This window comes from Onychostruthus taczanowskii, unplaced genomic scaffold (genome assembly GCF_017590055.1).
Source record: "Onychostruthus taczanowskii isolate IOZ18803 unplaced genomic scaffold, ASM1759005v1 scaffold3, whole genome shotgun sequence".
Taxonomy (NCBI): domain Eukaryota; kingdom Metazoa; phylum Chordata; class Aves; order Passeriformes; family Passeridae; genus Onychostruthus; species Onychostruthus taczanowskii.
The window spans coordinates 22,400,281-22,419,895 of NW_024500349.1; the positions used below are offsets into that span (position 1 = coordinate 22,400,281).

A 19,615-nucleotide genomic window follows, 5' to 3' on the forward strand; every position below is an offset into this window, starting at 1 on the left:
TTTGTTATTTTTAATTAACACAATCATTTACATTATTCACAGGATTACAAAAGGCTTGAATTCAGTCAAGACAGCTTTTCAGTGTACCCAAATCAGATTAATTCAGAACAGAGTGGACTAAAAATAGATAAGCTTCTGTGTCTAGTTCACACTTCTTTTTCTTTTCTATAAACATTATGACATTTAAACCCTCAAAAAATGGTTATGCACCACTCCAGCATTTTTTCCATTCTCCAGTGAGGAAAATGACTTGGGAGTAGCAAAATGGTAAATGAGGTCAGGGCAGGTAAGAGCTATTTCTTACCACCTGCCCTCTAAAAATAAAATAAGTTACCCAGAGATTCAGACACCATTTTCCACTTATTCTCCAAATTATATGGTAGAGGGGATCTCTTTCCACTGCTGGGCTCTTGCATGGGAGCTGGACTCGTGAGCAAGGATCTGTTTTTCCAAGCCAGTGACTTAATCAGTTCCAGAAACTCCAGTAGACACAGTTTCCTTTTTTTATTTTTAAGAGTCTACGCTAGTTGGGCATCTGCTGCAAATGGTCCTGCTTTTTATTAAGAACATCTGGGTGTTCTCTGTCTTTCACTTCAGAGGCAATGTCTGCTTAGGACTGGGACAAAAGTCAGATTCTGGTGGATTTTGGCCCAAAACTGGGGAGTCTCCACTGTGGCTTCAGCATGAGGGGCCAGATTCTGCTTCCTGTTATAAAATTTAGAGCAGTTAAGGAAAAAGAAATGTCAGTGGCAGTTTGCAGAGGTGGAACTGAGAATAGAGTTTGTCTTTCAAAGTGACTCTTTTATTCCTCTCAACATCCAATTACAGTGTGGCTCTGAGCTGGTAACTGAAGCCAGCCATGGAAAAGGACTGTCAATTTTGGTTGAGTTTATTTTTTGTTTCCAGCAGTAAGAAAATCCTGAGCGTGCTATATGGTGAATCATAGACACTGGAGTCAGAAAACTCCCTTTAGGTCACATCCAGCCAATCTCTCAGGGGATAACTCAGGATATTTTTGTGTCCTGTTATATAGCAGAGTTTCTTTTAAAAATCTGTATCCATGAAGTTCCTGCCTTTTTATTCAGATAGCCATTTTTTAATTGATTTTAGTGCATATAACTGTGATCTTACAGTTCTGCTCATCCATCTCTACTCTAAAACATGAATAAATGCAAATACAGATTTACAGGTTCTTGTGAATTTGGAGATTTTCATATCTACTACACAGCCTGTGTTTGGAAATACTATTAATAAATCAGACTCTTCATTTACTTAGTTTCCTCTAATTATAATTTTGCTCATAATCCAACCTGCCCCCTAAACAATTGATCCCCATCCTCTGGGCATTTGCAGCTGATGTAAGAGTGCCTCCCTTTTTCATCAGCACATCCTGTCCAAAGCTTGTTTTTATTTCCCTGCTCCAGACTTGTTCCAACTTACCAACACATTTAGGATGGATATTCAAGATTGCAGGCTAGATGGAGTAAATCCACATGGAAGAAGACTTCTCTACCATTTTATCTCATTTTTCTACTGTGGAGCATTTGTGTGTAATCCACAACTCCCTTGGCGTGGCTTCTGACTTGCAGATACTGTAAATTAATCCTCAAACTCCAACAGTGGCAAATCCAAAGAAAATGATCCATTCCTTTTCTTCCAGCCTGGAGAATCCCTCTGTTCCCCATCCATTCATCTCCTCCAGTGGATCCTGTGTTATCTTTGCTGATGAGAAAAACGTGTGCCCCGAGTAATTTGTCTGGAATTGTTCATGTTCAGTCATCACTCTCAGTCCTGACGTATCACCAAACTCCGTGGAGTTTTTGCAGTGTAATTACTTGCTGCAAATTGTTTCACAATGACAGATGGATCCATTCCATCTGTTTCATGTGCAAACGTTTAGTTTCACAGTGAGATTCTGGATTTTAATGGGGGGAAAAAGCTAAAAGTCCAATTCTGCTACTTTTCAGCAGGCAAGTTACACATCTTGGTGTTTCTTTTCTTTGTGCTAAGCAATATCAATTCCATGTGATCTTACACATTTAACTTAGAAGCCCAGATTGAAATTATAAATTCCCTGGGATTTATTTAGAGCAGGTCAAGCAATGAAAACATTTCCAAATGGAATTGCTGGGGGTTTGCTCTGTCTACTGAGCTGCAGCATGCCGCAGTTCAGTCTCAGGGAAGCCGAGTGGTTTCTCAGCAGGGACAAGACCTTGGAGAGGGGGATGATTTGAGCACAGTTTTAGCACTCCTGGATGAGAAAATCCCTGTGTTTGGGTCAGAGCCTTTGGCCTAAATACCATATTAAAATTGCAGGTGAAAAGGCTTAGAATGATGAAATCTTCCTTTCAAAGTGTTTTAAGATGTTAAAAGTAGGAAGAGATGAAAGAAGAGGCTCCTCATGTTGATGCCAGGTCATTAAATAACAGCAAAAAAGGGAAAAATAATCTGCATTCTCAGGTAATAAATTTAACAGATTATTATCATTATTATCGTTCATAACTTGCTAATTCTTTAATAATATTAACAACCAATTAACAAACACCACAGTGCTAATTAACACGAGTAATTGTAATAATAACAATAATATATAACATTTACATGCCATTTCCTGTTAGCAGATCTGTGCTTTGCAAGAGTGGCAAGTGTCATTTCCACTTTGCACAGAGGGCTAATAAAAGTCAAAGTGCTCATCCCAATGAGTCACCCAGCAAGCTCCTGGCTGAACTGGGATGAGTACAGTCTGGATCTCTCATTTTAAAGGCAGTGTGGTGCTGGCTGATGAATTTCACCATCCTTCTGAAATGTTTTTTTTCAAACTGCTTTAGGTATGTGCTGTTGTATGTGAAAAAATGGAAATATTCAAAGTTATTTGTCACTTTTGAGCCTTCTCTCTGATTTGTCTTTGTTTTCACCAGTTCTCTCCTGCTTTAAGCTGTCCTGTCAGTTAAAACTCCTGTTGTCTGACCTCCCAAATTCACCCTACTCTGATTCCTGACTGCCCCAGCACTTCAAGGGACCTGATGCTTTTTAGTTTTTGCCTCTCTGAAAATGTGGAGGGCATTGACAAAAAAGCTGCACACATTTTCCCTATTTCCTTTCAAAAACAGAGCAAAGCAACTGAAACAAACAGAATTTATTCATTAAAATTCCACAGATGGGAAATATTATCTTTGGTCCTTTTGAAGAAACCACTGTGTGCTATGACAAGGCCTGAATGATGAAATTCAGCATACAGGCTCTGTCTCCTGGCACCTCACCTGTGCTTTTGCCCTCCTATAACCTTCTTCCCAGGGAAATGTGTCCCCTAAACAATCCCTTTTCCCCATCAGATGGGCTGGATTCAAGCCAGGCCATTGGTGGGGTTGTGGAGGGGAAAGTTTGGAAAGAGGGTTTTAACCACCTCCTCTGAGGAACCAACCACAAAAACACACAAGTGCAAAATGGAAACTGGTGGTTGGCTTCAATTTTCCATTTATTTTTCAGGAATAGGGGTAAAAGTTGTGCCCTGTAGGTGCAGCAGAGGAAGCTGCTATTTATGTAAGACTTCAGTGAGAATCACTGTGGACAAAAACATGGAGTACATTCAAATTTGACTGAAACAAGACTGACAAAGCATTGGTCTTTGAGAAAATCTGTTCTTCATTCCTTGTTTTTACATCTCCCTTTCTAGCCTGGAACTGAAATTTTCTTTAATGAAACCCTATTGTCCTCTGAGTTATGGCCACTTGTTCTCCCAGAGGCCAGTCACTGTTGCTGGGGTATTGGGATTGCTTCCCTGTCAACATCCTTCCAAATGAAATAGAATCACAGAGTTTTTATTTAAGACAATGAGGATAACAGAGCCCACATGTTTAGAAGAGCTCTGCATGCTTTGCAAACAGGTAAAGCAGAAAATGAGAAGTCAGATATTTCCCACATGTCTGTCTAGATTATAAACACCTGCATTTGGATCTGGATTTATCCCATCTCACTTTAGGTGCTTTTTAGGATGAAAATGCATCAGGTAGGAGTTCAGCCAACTCCCTGCATCACTGGTGAATGGGAGGGTCTGAATTTCTGACAATACCCATCTCTTGCTTATTTGATTTTACAGCCAAAGCCCGAGGGCTAACTTGCATTAGAGGGCCTAGAAATAAATGCAGAAGTGTTCTGTGGGCTGAATCCTGCCCTGTCCTTGTCATTGCAGTGATGTAACTCCCTGAAGTAGGCTGTAAACTTTGTGTGTAGTGAGGAAATGGCAAAATGCTGAAATCTGAGGGAGGGTCTGAATCTCCCTCAAGATTTCTTCATTTTTTTGGGACATTCCAGAAAAGCAGCTGAGTGGGACAGGGATAAAGAAGAGATTTGAGGCTGCCTGGCACCCTGAGGTCTGTTTTCCTTTCCACACCTGCTGCCTTTCACACCATGGCAGTATAAGGGAACTTTAATCAGAAGCCAGTGCTTTCCAGGAGTCTCTTCGCTTTGGGAATCCTAGGATTTAACCCACATCTCTTTCTGTTCTTCTTCAGTCATGTCTTTTTTTTTTCCCTGTTCATTATCAGAAAGATTTCCTTTTCTAAAAAAAAAAAAAAAAAAAAAAAAAAAAAAAAAAAAAAAGAAGAAGAAAAAAAAAGGATCCAAAGCTGCAGAGAAATTACCTAAAATTCCAGTGTAGCAGTAGTGTTGGCTATTATTTTATAAATCTATGGCTAAAAACTCTTGAATTTCTGTCTCATCTGGCATAATGCATATTCTGAATGTCACATCTCATAAACAATAATTTTAGTTTTCTCAATCTGATGGAAAATCCAGTATTTGGCAATGGCAATAACTTCACCCTCACCCATAATTAAGTGTCCCTTAATTATCTGCAGCGACAGCAGTGATGTGGCTGAGCTGGTGTTTGAGGGGTGACCTAGGTCAGTGGGGTCACTGCTCCCCAAGGGCTGCTGAAAATGTGGCTGATTTTACACCACTGACACTTCACTCTGAGCACCCCTGGAACACTGTTCAATATTCATTCAGAAAAGGTCACTGCAGCTGTGGGGAATAAAACACTGACAGGACAAACAATGGGCTATTGCCTGTAACTCTGAAAGCTTGGTGTAATTATCTTTTTGCCTGTCAATCCTACCAGAAATTCCTCAGTTTGGCAGAACCCAGCCCTCTGTGGAACCATTACACACTGTGATTGCTTCTCAAATAAACATCTCTAGCAGCTGCACTCAGGGAAAGAAACATAAAGCAAGGAGTGATTTATTATAACTAGAAAATGAATAGTAAAGTCCTACATGCAAGGAGGTTAAATTATGTTAAGTGATAAAACTCCTAAATGCCATCAGATCATAACCAGTAGCCCTGCTTGGTTTTGCCATCACATTCTCTTGTTGGTTTGTTTTGGTTTTTTGGGGTTTTTTTTTGGTTGTTTGGTTTGTTTTTTTTAATACATATGGCAAAAGTTGGCCTTGTTCAAGGGACAAATTAGGGCACTCCAGAATGAGTGGAGGTACCATCCACTCATTCTGGCAGATCTGTTGGGATAATTCTCCAGCAATAAATACTTGTCTGTAGGCTGAATTTCACCATTGTGTGAATACACAGAGATATCAGATGGAGAATGAGCCCTTTGAAGGTGCTTGCTTTTGAAAAGTTGATGTTTCCCAAAGCTCAGAATGGTGTTTCTGAAATTTGTGAGCATTCTTGAGGGTTTTGTAAGGGAGAGGATCAGGGTTAGGGAAGTCTCTCTAGGAATTGAAGAAATGCAGCATGAACGGACACCTCATTCATTCTCCTCTTACTTTCCTTTTGCCTGAAAATGAGTAATGAGGCTGCTGGAAAACCAACACTTGAATAGTGATAAAAGGACAGCCAGTGAGCTGTTATTAAAAAAAAATATTTCCCAAAAAGAGTTCAAGTCACATATGCCTGATTTGTCTTTGGAATTCAGCCCTGCAGATGTAGGGATAACACTGGAAGGAAGGGGTCTCAGTCAGCTCTGTTCTCTGCCAGGCTCTTGTTGGATGACACAGCCACTGCTGAGTTTGAGGGGTTTCCTGAGGAGTCAGAACACTGGGTGTTCTTCCCTGTCCCGTTTCCAGGATTTATTCCAGGTTTTATCCACTATTACTGCCACCAAGGAGGCTGGTCGTGCAGCTGAGGAAGCCCTCAGGCCTCACCAGCTGGAGCAATCTAATGAGGGCATAATTCTGTGTATGGGAAGGGTCTGGGGAGTCAGTCCTGTGAGGAGCTGCTGAGGGAGCTGGGGGTGGTGATCCTGGAGAAAAGGAGGCTCAGGGATGACCTTATTGCTCCCTGAACTCCCTGACAGGAGGTGTGGTGAGGTGAGGGTCAGCCTCTTCTGCCAGGCAACAAGGGACAGGACAAGAGGAAACGGCCTCAAGCTGCACCAGGGGAGGGTCAGGCAGGACACCAGCAGTAATTTCTTCACTGGAAGTGTGGTCAGATGTTGGAATGTGCTGCCCAGGGAGGTGGTGGAGTCCTCATTCCTGGGAGTATTGAAGAAACCACTGGATGTGGCACTCAGTGCTCTGCTCCGGTTGTCGAGGTGACGTTCAGTCAGAGGCTGGGCTCGATGGGCCTGGAGGTCTTTTCCAACCCAAATGACTCAGTGATTCTGCTCCACATGACAGCTGAGGCTTGAAGAAGCAGCCAAAGGAATCCTCACAGCGAGGGTTGTCCTTACCTTGTCAGCAGCATGGTTCCATGTTATATTTTGTACAATATTTTCTGCATCTTGGTGTCAAAGGCAGCATCAAATCCTCAGCTGGTTCAATTGATGTGACCAAAACAAAGACTTTTCCCTTCTTCTGGGAGAGGAGGATTTGAGCTACAGTATTTTTAGACTCTCTGAGTTGTCTCAAAGTTCATACCCTTGCTGCTTTCAGCAAAGATTGTAATTGAAAACTGCACATTTTTGGAGAATGTTCCTGCAGCCCTCAATCATCTGAACAGCTTGTCCTGGCTTTGGGGGGATGGTTCATGTGAGTGAGAGCTGGAGTCGATGTGGCTTTGAAAGTTCTGCATCTCTCTAATCTTTCTCAAATGTTCTTTGATGAAGCTGGGAAGTTCCTTTTGCAGACAAACGTAGGAAGAACACATTTTTAGGAGGAGACTGGCTGTTCTTTTTGGCGTTGACTTATCTGCATATTAAAATATGCATGTTTGTGAGACTGAATCTTTTCATCTGTGTCCCTCTAATTTGCCATCTTTTGTTGAGAATGCGTATTTTCTTTTTTGATAACTCCTGTTACGAGTGTTATTGGAAGCTTATAAAAAATTCTTTGCTTCTAAGCCAAGAATTTACATAAAAAGCAAAACTGTTGTATAAAAGGCTGTTTTAAATAGATATTAGCAAAGTAATGAGTCAGGGAACAGTTACTTAATTAGCTGGAGACTTGTTATCTAACATCAGAAGAAATTCTTGTTGTGGAAGGCAGCTGAATTTGCACTTGCAACACTTCAGATATAAATTCTAAATGTCCATCAAGATGAAAACACAAACTGCTTATCACTGAGGGCGCTGGTTAGGGTTTTGATTACAACAGAAATAATGTTGGCTTCTGCCTTTTGGCTTTTGCCCTTTGCCCCTGTGCCCAGGGTGAAGAACTGAGGGCTGCACTATAGGAGCTGCATGCACAAATCTATAGCTAGAAATCATGTATGAGAATTTTTCTGTTTCATTTTTCTGTTAATTTTTTTCGGTGAAAAGCAAAATGACTGAAAGCAAAATGATTCCACTGAAAGCAAAATGTTTCATTTCAGATTTCAGTTTCCCTAAGCAATTTCTCAAAGGTACAAAACCCAGCTGCAGTGCTGCTGGTATCCCCTTCCTCCATCTGTTATAGATTAAATCTCTTGAGCTGCATATGAATTAATAGATGTACATATTACATATGTACAGATATACATATGCAATATTCTCTAAGAAAATACATAAGTTTTTATGTACTTTCTTAGAGAATATTCAGGTTATTTATAAATACACTTTCAAAAGAAGGACTAAGGCTTAGAAAAGGCTTTGGTTAAAGTTTTATTTTCCCATGAGCATATTTCATTTTTAAGAATAACGAAGCACAAAAATGCTTCTGTTATTGCTTTCTTCTGTAGCTGAAAATACATGTTTGGACTGTGAACTAGGAGGTGATAAAGGGAAGGGAATACATTGCTTTCTTTACTCAACACAAGATTTTGGGCTCAGTTGAGTTGCCCAGGCAGGGATGTCTCAGGGCACCTGAGATCCTGTGAGTCTCTTACCTGTTTTCCAGTTACTGTGGAATGACAGCACAGCCTCCCTGTGTTGTATTCCTGTGGTTTTACAGCTGTTGCAGAGGACATGATTCCTGTTGGTTCAGCTCATCTGGATTCTGATCTTTTAACTGTAAGAGCACTACAACTGCATTTTATTACCTGTCACAACTCAAGGCCTAATATTTCCTTAATATGCTCCATGATTCACCAGAGCTGCACTGGTCTGCTTCATCAACAGCCTCTAATGAGCCTTCATTAGTGTTTGTAGACTAGAATAAATAAATGATCTTCCAAGTTTTATGTTTTCCACAATGAATTGTTTCTCCCCCCAACCCCAGTGACCTTCTGCTATTTTGTATTTTTCCTCCAGGTTGGTTGTTACTTGAAGACGCCCAAGTACCCAATTTGGCTGGTCTGCAGTGAAAGCCACTTCAGTGTGCTTTTCTGTTTGGAGAAGGATTTGCTCAGCGACTGGAAAACGGGACGGAGGTTTGATCTCTATTACTACGATGGCTTGGCCAACCAGGATGAAGAGATTCGCTTGACAGTGGGTATGAGCAGCTCCCTGACTCTGCATTTCACCTCTGGGGGGGCAGAAATTATGCTCCAATAATACAAACAGTGATGGTTGCAGGCAGTGAATGTTAATTTATGTGCTGTTGCCTAATTTACATAATTAGTTTTGGTGATTCATTGTATTTCACAAGGAAGTTTTGAGGGTAAGTTCCTGGAAGGGTTAACAGTGAGCATGTGTCACTTCATACACACTGGCAAAAATTCCAGTGGCACTGATTCCCAAGGAACAGGTTGTGGTCTCTGGCTTATTCATACTCCCAGTATTACAAAATATATTTCTCTGCTCCCATTCTCCTTCACATCATCTCACAGCAGCAGAAAGTGCAGGTCTCCAGTTCCTCACCCTAAATGCCTGTAGGAAAATGAGCAGAGAGGGTGAGGAAACATGAAATCCCTGCCTCCAAGGCAAGAAGATGCCAGTAATCTGCTAAAAAAGTTTAGCCTCTTACCTGCCTGGGAGCACAAGCATCTTCCAACTTGTTACACTCCTTCTGTCAGGAAACCATGCCAAATTACACAGCTGCTTTTACAGTAAATACTTGTTCAACTGGAAGGCATTTGGATGAGTATTCTGATCCTTAGAAAGCACCTACTTCAACACATTCTCCACCACTAAATCCCTGTTTGCTAATAATATCCTACTCACCTTCTGTTTTCTTTCCTTTGGTACATTTATACAATCTTGCCTGTGATTCTTTGATAGCCAAATTCCTTCTCAATCTTAAGTAGCCACTCTACTGCAGTCTACTCTTTAGAAATAAGTTTTCCCTCTTCCTTATTTGCACGAACATTCAGGTTTTTGCACAGAGTGCTTGAGCCCACGTGGCAAAGTTGTTTCTGTGCTGGGAGTGCTGGGGGTTTGAGCCCTTCACAAGATTTGCTAGTGAGTTCAATCATCTTCCTGCCTGTTGTTTATTCTCTTACTTTAAAGAGAATCCCTGTCATTCTATCTGCAGGGGTCACATGATATATTAGCTCCAAAAATGATCAATTTTCACAGGACTGTGGTTGCCAGCTGGTTCCCACATCCCAGATAAAAGTGACATGGATGAAACGGCTCAGCACAGGACTAGAGACACGTTTTTTCTATTGTGTTGTACCACATAACATCTGGTCCAAAACAGGTATCCTAATGTGTCATTCCATCACCAGGAATGTTTTCAAAATCAAGACCTGCCAAGCCCTCTAAGATCCCTGGATGATAAATTTCCCAGAGTGCGTATAAATTTTTCCCTTTGCCGTCCAACCTGTCATGGCATTCCTTTGTGCTTCTCCTCAAAGCCAAAACGTGCATGGAGTTGTAGATATCTCTTTGTTGAGGCCATAGCCCCTTCCAGGGATGTGTCCCAGTAAATCCTTTGTTATCTGTGAAATTCTGCAAAAGGCAGTAAAAATGCAAATACTTTCATCATTCCACAAAAGTGCTGCCCTGGTTCTGGCTGTGCAGTAATCCCTTGCTAGGTCTGGAGAAAACTGTAATTACTTTACATCCAAAAAGGTAACACTGGCCAAACATCTAAACCCAGCACACAGGAGCAGATGGAAATATCAGAATGCTAAATATTGCTGGTATTTCCCTTGTGGAAATCCCAGCAAGAGGTGATGTTTAGGCAGAATCACCTGGAGATGCAGCATGAGGAGCTGGGTATGACTCCCTGCTGCTGGCTAGCAAAGTTGTTTGCCTTATTTGAGCAAAAAGTTGAATTCCTTAAAATGGGAATCTTGATTATAATTAGGAAAAATTAACATCAAAGTCACATTTCAGGAAATACTGAAGAAATTGTGCTGGGCAAGAAAGGCAAAAAAGAAAAATAGGATTACATTTTGGGAGTAGCAGCAGTTGCTACTTTATATTGAGAATTTGCTCTGCTTCTCATACTTAACCATTTGTCAGAATGTAAACAAGAAACATAAAGTTCCTTCATAAAAGCAGGTTAATGACATCAACATACCATCATAAAGAGAGGGAAATAATAATAAACCTTTCCATTGGGGTAGAAATTTTGGATAGACAGAGAAGAGCTGTAACAGTGCTGGCACTCAGTTTCTCACTAATTAAGGGTAGAATATGCATATTCCTTTTCTTTTACTCTTAGGTACACCTTCATGATGCTTTTTTTCCTGTTTCTTTGTAGAGAAACACTATATTCAAACCTTTTCATTGGAAGAATTCAAGTCTAAAAGTGACAAAATTCATCAAAGTTGGCCTGAGTGGGAAAGGCAGCCACACCAAGTGCCTGTCCTGCTAGCAGGGCTATGGTCAGTGGCTTAGGTTGCACCTGGAGAGGTTTAGAGAAAAATTTCTTCACAGAAGGGGTTGTCAAGCACTGGAACTGCTTGCCCAGGGAAGTGGTGGAGTCACCATTCCTGGAAGTGTTCAAAAAACCTGTAGTTGTGGCACTTGAGACTTGGTTTAATAGTGAACATGGTGGTGGTGCTGGATTTACGGTTAGACTTGATGATCTTAATGGTTTCAGCTCTTATTATTATAAAATTCTATGTTACAAACTCTTCAAAATTATTATAAAAAAGGCTCTTTTAAACTTAAAAGATTCCTGTGTGCCTCTAAGTCCCTGAGGATCTAGATGAAAACCACCAGTACTTTATGTACTTTTAAATATTGCCTGTTCCTCTCCGCTCCAACCCTTGCAGTCATCCAGAGTTTTCTGCATGTGTTTGTACCCATCAGATCAACACACAGGGGAGAGCCAGGTCCTCTCTGGGACATGAGAGAGCCAGATAGATCTGAGACTGGCAGCTGTGAATGGTCAGGACAATCCCCTCCCATCCTGTCTCCATCAGTCTCACTGAAGCAGACCCAAATCCTGCACCCTGCCTTGGCATCGTGCGCCATTGGCTGGGCGACAGAAAAGGAGAAAGAAAGAAAGAAAAAAAAAAAAAAAACCTGGTCTGCTGCAGTTTAAATGTCTGCCTCCAAAACAGGAAGCAGCTGAGCAGACTGACATCCAAGCTGGTGGCAGGATGTTTTGTCCCTGGGAAGTTCAGCTCTACTTTCACTGTTGACAGATGCCGTGGCTCAGACAGTGACCTCTCTGTTTTCCCCGGAGCACTGCGATGGCCTCTCCATCCCTAGGGAATGCTCCCAGCCTGGGGAGGCTCCCTGGTGTCCCACACAGCATCTTCTTCTCCTGTCTGTGCATTGCTTGCTGGGCAGTAAAGGGACAACCTTCTTTTCCAGGGTGGAATAGTCCTAAGCCAATTCAAACTGTACTTGGAGTTTCCTGTTCAAGTGTAGCACCACAACTGTCCTTAGCGTTTGAGTAACAAAATTACTCAGTAATTACAACATCAATTGCAAAATAAAAGCCTCGTGAGAGCCCTGCAGCACATTATTTCATTTTCTGATCTGTGGTTTTTCTTGAAAGCATCTCTGTATGAGCAATCCAACCTGACTCAGGCACGGTGGTCAGTGGTGGATGTGGCAGTGGTTGGACTCAAACCATCTGAGAGGTCTTTTCTGTGGGGTTCTGTAGGAAGAAAAGGTTCCCCAGGCACTAACAATGTCTGTTTTGTCTCTGCAGACACAACTCAGGTGTGCCCTGAAAATAAAGAAAATGATCTTACTCCTCCACTTGAGCACTGTATTAGGACAAAGTAAGTGAAATTGCAGTTTTTCATACAGATACGTTCAGTTATTGACACAAGTAATATATGTGAGGAATGTAAAAAAAAAATATTTCAGCAAGTAAAGCTGAAAAATTAATACTTAAAAATCAGAAAGGAACTGAATGGGCCAGGCTGTGATAATGTATTTTACACATTTAATTGTGTGCTATTGTAATTAACATTGAACTGTCCAAGGTGTTCATTCTTAGAGGAACCTTCACTTCCATCACCAAGAACTGAGTGATCCAAATTCAATCTGAGAGCACAGCTTGGTTGCAACTAAATCTAAATCTAAATCTAAATCTAAATCTAAATCTGAATCTAATCTTAATCTAAATCTAATTGCCAAAAGTGCTTGATTGCAGAGGTATAATGAGAAAAGGAGACAATTTATTCCATTTTCATCAGTCTTTTCTAAGAACAAAAGGGGGGACCTGGGTGTTATTTTCAATGCATGAAGCCCCACTGAACAGTCTCAGTTTTCTTTGGAGAGCACAGGATTTGTCAGGTTTTGTGCAGTCATTCCTGACAGGCCTTACCTCATGTTTTCTCCTTACAGACAAGGGTAATTCCTCTCATGCTGGGATTTTCATGGCCATTTTGAGGCCTGTATAAGCAATTCATCCAAATCATACTGAAGTTAATGGGAACATTTTCAGCTTAGTGAGACATGAAAGAAGCAAAATGGAGAAATTTAACTGGGCAGGAAAATTCAGCTTTATATCAATTCCGGCACGGCTTTGGAAGTTACTATCGGAATATCTCTGGAGCAAGAAGTGAAAGCCTCATTGTCAGAGACCATAACATTTGTTAAATCAGCAAGCTTCAGGTTTCTCATGCAGTTTCCCTCCTGACCTTGCTACATTTTGCTCTGGAAAAAAAAAAAAAAAAAAAAAAAAAAAAAAAAAAAAAAAAGGCAGAAAATAAATAAATAAGAACAATGTCTGCCAATGTGTTGATCAGAAAATCACTGAAAGGTAGAAGAGGCATCCTGCAAGGTGACAGCAATGACATCAGTCCAGCCTTCCTGCACATACAGATTTTATTGATTCCTCATTTCCAGTGACACATCAGCATGAGTGCAAACTAAAATAAATAATGTATAAGCTCAGAAAGCTCCACAGGGAGAATAATGCATGCAACTACTTCAAGTCTTAGAGTATCTTCCATTCCTGGCATTGTGTCAGAGTTATACAGTGTTGGTAGTGCTGCTGTTTGTTTGTTTTAAGTTCCCTGCTTTCATCTGCTTGAGAGGTAAATTACCAGCAAATTCCAGTGTCAATTTATTTTGTTTGTAGCATTTTCAGCACTGTCTGATTTACCCTGGGCAGGCTGGCTCCTTGTTTTCAATGTTTTCCTTTTACTTTGAGGGTATTTATTTAAGCATGGCCTTTTTGCAAAAGGTTTTTCATGTTAAATTTTTTCCTTTTTAAGAACTTTTTCTTTCAACTAAAGAACAGCATATAAGGAAAAGTAAGAACCAACCCAAATAACCAAATTTTTAGCAATGTAGGGAATAAAAAAAATGAATGTTTTTTTTATGACACAACTGTGGAAAACTCCCCTAAACTAATTTTTAGTAAATCAAAGAACTGTTGCTTATTTTGATGAAGAATTCATGATGAAGACTTCTCTCTTCAAAAAATGCAGGATAATTTCTCAGGCAGAGTAGAGAATTCCACAGTCTGGACAATCAAAGCTGAGACAATAAGCTATCATTAATGGGTTTTATTGTTAATTGAGAGTTTTGCTTCTATTCACATCCCTCAGTTCTGGTTTAATCCATGACAATGGATTCAATTAAATTGATTAATTAAATTAATTAAATTAAGGCCATTGCTTACCCCAATACCTGAGCACCACCATCCTGTAACACATCCTGATCTTTGCTCTCTTACTCTCTTCTAAAGGGAAAACTGCACTGGGAATAGACTGGTTTTGCATTTAGTTAATAATAATAATAACCATTATTATTAATAATATTATTATTATTATCAGAAGAGAAGGGTTGTTTTCCTTCTGCAGGAGGAGGAGGCTCCTGTTTTCAGTCTCTGTTGTATAAAACATCACAAGAGTTCAGCTCTGAGTTTAGAGCAGGGAACCCTTCAGCTGTCTCTGGAAGGACCAGTCACCAGAAGGTACCAGTGTAACCTGCAGCCCCCCAAAACAAGGACAAGTAAAAGGGCTTTTCTTGTGGCTCTCAGCCCCAGACATCTGTGGCAGCAGTCGGATTCTGCCCAGGGATGTCTGGAATGTGCATCCCTGGCTTGTTTTGGAGATGCCGTGCAGACAACTTATCCTGTTCTTCCCTGAGGAATACTCTTATATCACAGTCCTGATCCTCAGCACTGGAGGAAATAACATCTGTTAGCTCTGCCTGAGGGGGAGCAAACTCTCATCTGCTGTTAGAAGCTGAATTTAGCAGGATTTTTTGTTAACCCTCTGTGGTAGTGGGGCTTTGGGATCCATGAGTTCACCTGTTGGCTGCGAAGGGGAACACCCAAAGGGGATTTGGTGGATGAGAGAAGAGCAGAACCTGGGCATTTCACCCTGAATTATTGATGTGCTCCAAAACAATACCAAATTGTCAGCACAGGAGATGCTCACTGAGTGCTATTCCAGACTGAGCATTGTTCAGGGCTTGACCTGTTCCTCTTCAGTTCCCGTTAACTGCATGACCCTTGGGTGAGGTTGTACTTGAGGCAGGTGGGTCAAATGTAGTTTTCCTTTTGCTAATCTGATAAATTATAATTGAATCAGCAGCTAGAAAATGCCTTACATTGCAATTACACTGTGGCAGGATAGTTTGGGGAAGTAATCACTTTCATTGTCCAGGAAGTTTTGTATCTGTTTGTAAATAAAATATTATTTCAGCATCTGTGAGTGAGATTCCTCACTCTTCGACACCTTTTCTTGTGCAGATGCAAGAGGGGGGAAAAATGTTTTGGACCTGTCTCATAGAAGCAAACAGCCAAAGGCTGCTTTTTGGTCTAAAAAATGGTTTGAAAATAAACCCAGGAGATGAGGCTTGTTCTGAAAGTAACCTTCAGTCCTGCTTCAAAAATTATGTTCTGTTTAAGCTCTTTATGGAAAGCCAGTTTTAAAAAAGTCTAGTTCCTCACTGCACAGTGATTAACAATTTTACCAACAGCAGAAGTGGTGTCAGCAAGGTGAGCAATCCCACAGGGCACAGTGCAGGCTCATTTGGTGTTTTCTGGCCTCTGTGGATCCCTCTCAAAGCTTTAATCACCCTGGTGAGATCGAAAGTTGCACCTTGGGAACATTGTACTCAAAGATAAGGAATGATCTGATGGCATTACCTGACAAATCCAATGGGGACAGAAGGTGGCAGCTGTTTTTTCCATTTGGTTGTTTAAGGGTGACATTCTGACAGGGACAGCTCTCACCTCTGGCAAATGCCAGACTTAGGTTGAGTAACCCCAGATGAAACAAATTCTGCTTTTAATTTAAGATGTGGGGCATCTCTGCTGTGTATTCGTGCTCTGTTTTCCTGGGATGGGGACAATCTTTCTGCAATTTTCGATTTTAATTTTCTCAGCAATGTGAAAAACAGAAGGAAAAATTTCACTACAGCCCTCAGATGGTCACTTCCTTTGAGACATTGCCCTGAAGACTGCAAGAATTCAGCTTTTGGTTTTGTTTTACACTTAATTGGCTAGCTCAGCTCAAGGGCTGAGCTGCCATACCCTTGCTGACACATCCTGTCCTCGGTGACAGAAAGAATGTGGCACTGGCAGCTCACTGTTCCCTCCACCCCCCCACCAATGCCTTACTGCTCTGAAACAGATTTTCAGAATAGATATAAATACTCAGCATTGGGAATGCAGCAGTTTAGTTCCCAGAAAATGTGGACTGTGACCTTGCAGATGAGAAAAGCCACGGCCAAGGGTGAATCCATGCCATGAGGGGTGAGCTGACTCACGTCAGGGAGGTGACTGGAGAGCACCATCCTGCTTTCACCAGGTTTTGGGTCAGATCCCTGTCTTTTGCCATGGTTTGAAGACACATTTTGTGGCAGATTCAGGATTGATGCCTCCTTTGCTTTCAGTCACATTGCTGAGGTGGGCAGCTGAGCTGTGGTAGCCAGTGCAGAGCCAGGAATGAGAAACGTGGAAGGTTCCAGAATAATTCTGTTCTCAGTGTTCATCTTCAGGATCATTCTGAAGGAGGAATAAGGGCAGAGAAGAGCAGAACCTCAGCACAGGAAAAGCAAAATATCACCATTAAAGTGAGCCGTGGAGTGCTTGGAGGAGCCAAGCTCAGGAGCAAAGGTGCTCAGTGAGGGGATCCAGGCACAGGATCTCAAAGTCAGAGTTCCTAATCAGAGCTAAACAAAAATAACAAAATAAGCAAATTGCCACTGACAGCTGAGAGTGAGTATTTTGGTTATTTAGGGTTAATTCTTGTACCCATCTTGTGTCACTGTGATATTTTCTGAAAAATCCCTTCGCTGGGATTTCTTCTCCTGGGGAGCTGAGAAGCCTCAGAGAGGAATGTAAATAATAATTATCTGATTGCTTCTCCTTGTGTTTTGCTGCTTTGGAATGTGGTAGGTGATTCTTTCATTGGTTCCATGTGAATTGTTTTAATTTAATGACCAATCATGGTCCAGCTGTGTCAAAGCTCTGAGCAGTCATGAGTTCTTATTATTCATTCTTGTTAAGCCTTCTGATGATATAGTTTTAATATAGCATTTTTTAATATAATAACATAAGATAATAAATCAGCCTTCTGAGAACATGGAGTCAGACTCATCTCTCCCCTCATCCTGAGGGCCCTCACACACACCACAATCTTTGGCATTCTCTAATTATTCTGTCCAACATGATGGTCTCTGTTGTGAATCAGCTGCTGCTCTGTTGCCCAGAAAGGCTGGAGGAAGGGTCAGGACAGAGACCTCCAACCTTGGCACCTAAAATTGGGGTACAATTCCCTCACTTCTGCTCCGTTCCCTTTGGGATGGGATTAGCCACCCCAAACAAGTGCATCCCAATCTCTCTGAGCTCCCCTGGGTGGTTCAGGGCTGTGGGTTCGCCTTTCCAGTGATGAACTGATGGATGTAAATTATTTCATTTCTAGGTGGCAAGGAGCTGTCATCGACTGGAACGGCACAGAACCCATCTTGTGACTGATCTGACCTGCACTTGATTTGGGAAGACCAAAAGGAAATGACTGAATGAGCACATTCCTATTCCCACCAATACAGGAAATAGGGCAGTTTGAGATGAGGAAGAATGACAAGGTTTGCAGGCTGGCAGAGTTTCACCTCAGTCACCTCGTGCTTCAGATACTTTGCTTTTAATATAAACAACACTGACGTAAATTCCTTGTCACTGCCCTCAGCATAAAGCTCCTGAGGGCAGGCTGGGTTCCCACCACCAAATCAAGGTTGCAGATGAAGCTCTGAAGTCATCAACGTCCCCTTGAGGTCTCCTGCTGGATCCACTCTGCATCCTGCAATTGTTTGGAAGCATCTGATGGGAGATGCTGAACCCAGATTTCTCTCACTTTACAGCCTTCTCTGTCCTGCCTTGTTCTTCCTTGAAAAAAGCTCCAGTGCCACTATAAAACATCATCCAAGGCACATATATTCACCTAGTTACCTGGTATTAGCAAGCCTAAATAGGTTGGTGACCATCTGGGCTTTTTGGGGACAGCCTGGCCTATACCAAATTCTTGTTGTGTCATCAATTTGCAGTAAGGATTGTGGTTGTGTGTTACCAAAATAATCCCATTGATAGTTCCTAGGTGCAGCTGGTGTGTAACAGTGCCTCGTGCTGATATAGCTCATTTTTCTTTCTGTTAAGAGGCAGCTGTATCAGTATCTTTACATTGATGCCTTTATTTCTACATGAGTGTTTATTCACATCCAGATCTGGGATTTCCTTCTCCATAACTACAAGAAAACAGAACAGCTGTTAGTTTTGAAATTCAAATGGTGCCTATCTGTGATAGGTATCATGGTTAAATAAAATGCATGTGCTGGAATGAGGTACTGTGGAGAGAACTACTGAGGTACTGAAACCACTTGATTCTGATTAATTCTGCTTTAGCAACACTTTACCAAAACTGGGGCAAGTTACTGTACAGAAGGTTGGAAAAAATGCCTCAGGGAAAAAGGCAGATAAATGGTGTTTCTAGAGGTGTTCCTTACTTGAGAGTGAATATTTCATGAGAGTTCAATAAAGGACTTTTACTTCCTGATGTTTATTGTAGCACCTTCTTTCTAGTCAGTGTGGAAACTCCTCTGGGTCCTAAAAATGAGTGTAAAATTTCCAACAAAAATTCAGTGTTGTTCTGGGTGTAGGGTGCAAACTGACTGTGCAAATGGAGATCTCAGAGAATTAGCACTGGAGTTAGATTTGAAAACTAACCTGAATATAAGTTACAAAGGAGTGCCAGAAAGGTTTAGATGGCCTTTGGATGAAGATCTGCCTCACCCTTTGCTTCTCATTCACATCAAACTGTCACAGAATGGCTTGGGTGGGAAAGGAAATTGTAAATCATCTTGTTCCACCCCTCTGTCATGTGCAGGGACACCTTGCACTGTCCCAGGCTGCTCCAAGCCCCATCCAACCTGGCCTTGGACACTTCCAGGGATCCAGGGGCAGCCACAGCTTCTCTGGGAACCTGTTTCAGGTTCCAGGGAAGAATTTCTTCCTAATATGCAATCTAAACCTGCCCCCTTTCAGTTTAAAGCCATTATATGCAGTAAAGCATCTCAGGGTTGCAGTTATTTTAATTTTATTTATTTCAGCGTAATAAAATCCGTTTGGTTTATTTCACATAGATGAACTTAAAACTTTGTGAGATCCAGATCTCCCAAAGAGATTCAGCACCAGATCCAGCTCATTGCTGACTGCTGGCTCTGCCATCCCCGTGTACTTAGGGATGTTTGTGCTGTCAGCTGCAGCTGGATTCAATACTGTCTTTAAGACACCTCAGCTTGAGCTTCAGTGTTTCGGGCAAGTCCCAAACAGCCAAAGATCCCAGATGTAAAACCTTTTTTCCCCTCTTTGAAATTTCTTTATTCTATAGTCCCCACATTGTTTCATGAAGAAAATAAAACCTGCCTGACAGGACATCCATAACATAACATTTTGAGGGGTGCATTTGGACAGAAAATACCATGGAGATGACA

The 19,615-nt window shown here is 41.4% G+C and overlaps 1 protein-coding gene across 2 annotated transcripts in view; it reads left to right on the plus strand.

Moving 5' to 3' along the window:
• MINDY4 (MINDY lysine 48 deubiquitinase 4) overlaps positions 1–18,576 on the plus strand; it is a 70,471-nt gene extending 51,895 nt beyond the window's left edge. For both annotated transcript variants that reach the window (XM_041408912.1, XM_041408911.1), the window contains exons 16-18: positions 8,621–8,801; positions 12,369–12,441; positions 17,554–18,576. In XM_041408912.1, the coding sequence (XP_041264846.1) occupies positions 8,621–8,801; positions 12,369–12,441; positions 17,554–17,602 (303 nt within the window). In that variant the 3' untranslated portion in view covers positions 17,603–18,576. The remainder of the gene's footprint in view (positions 1–8,620; positions 8,802–12,368; positions 12,442–17,553) is intronic.
• The last annotated feature ends 1,039 nt before the right edge of the window (positions 18,577–19,615 follow it).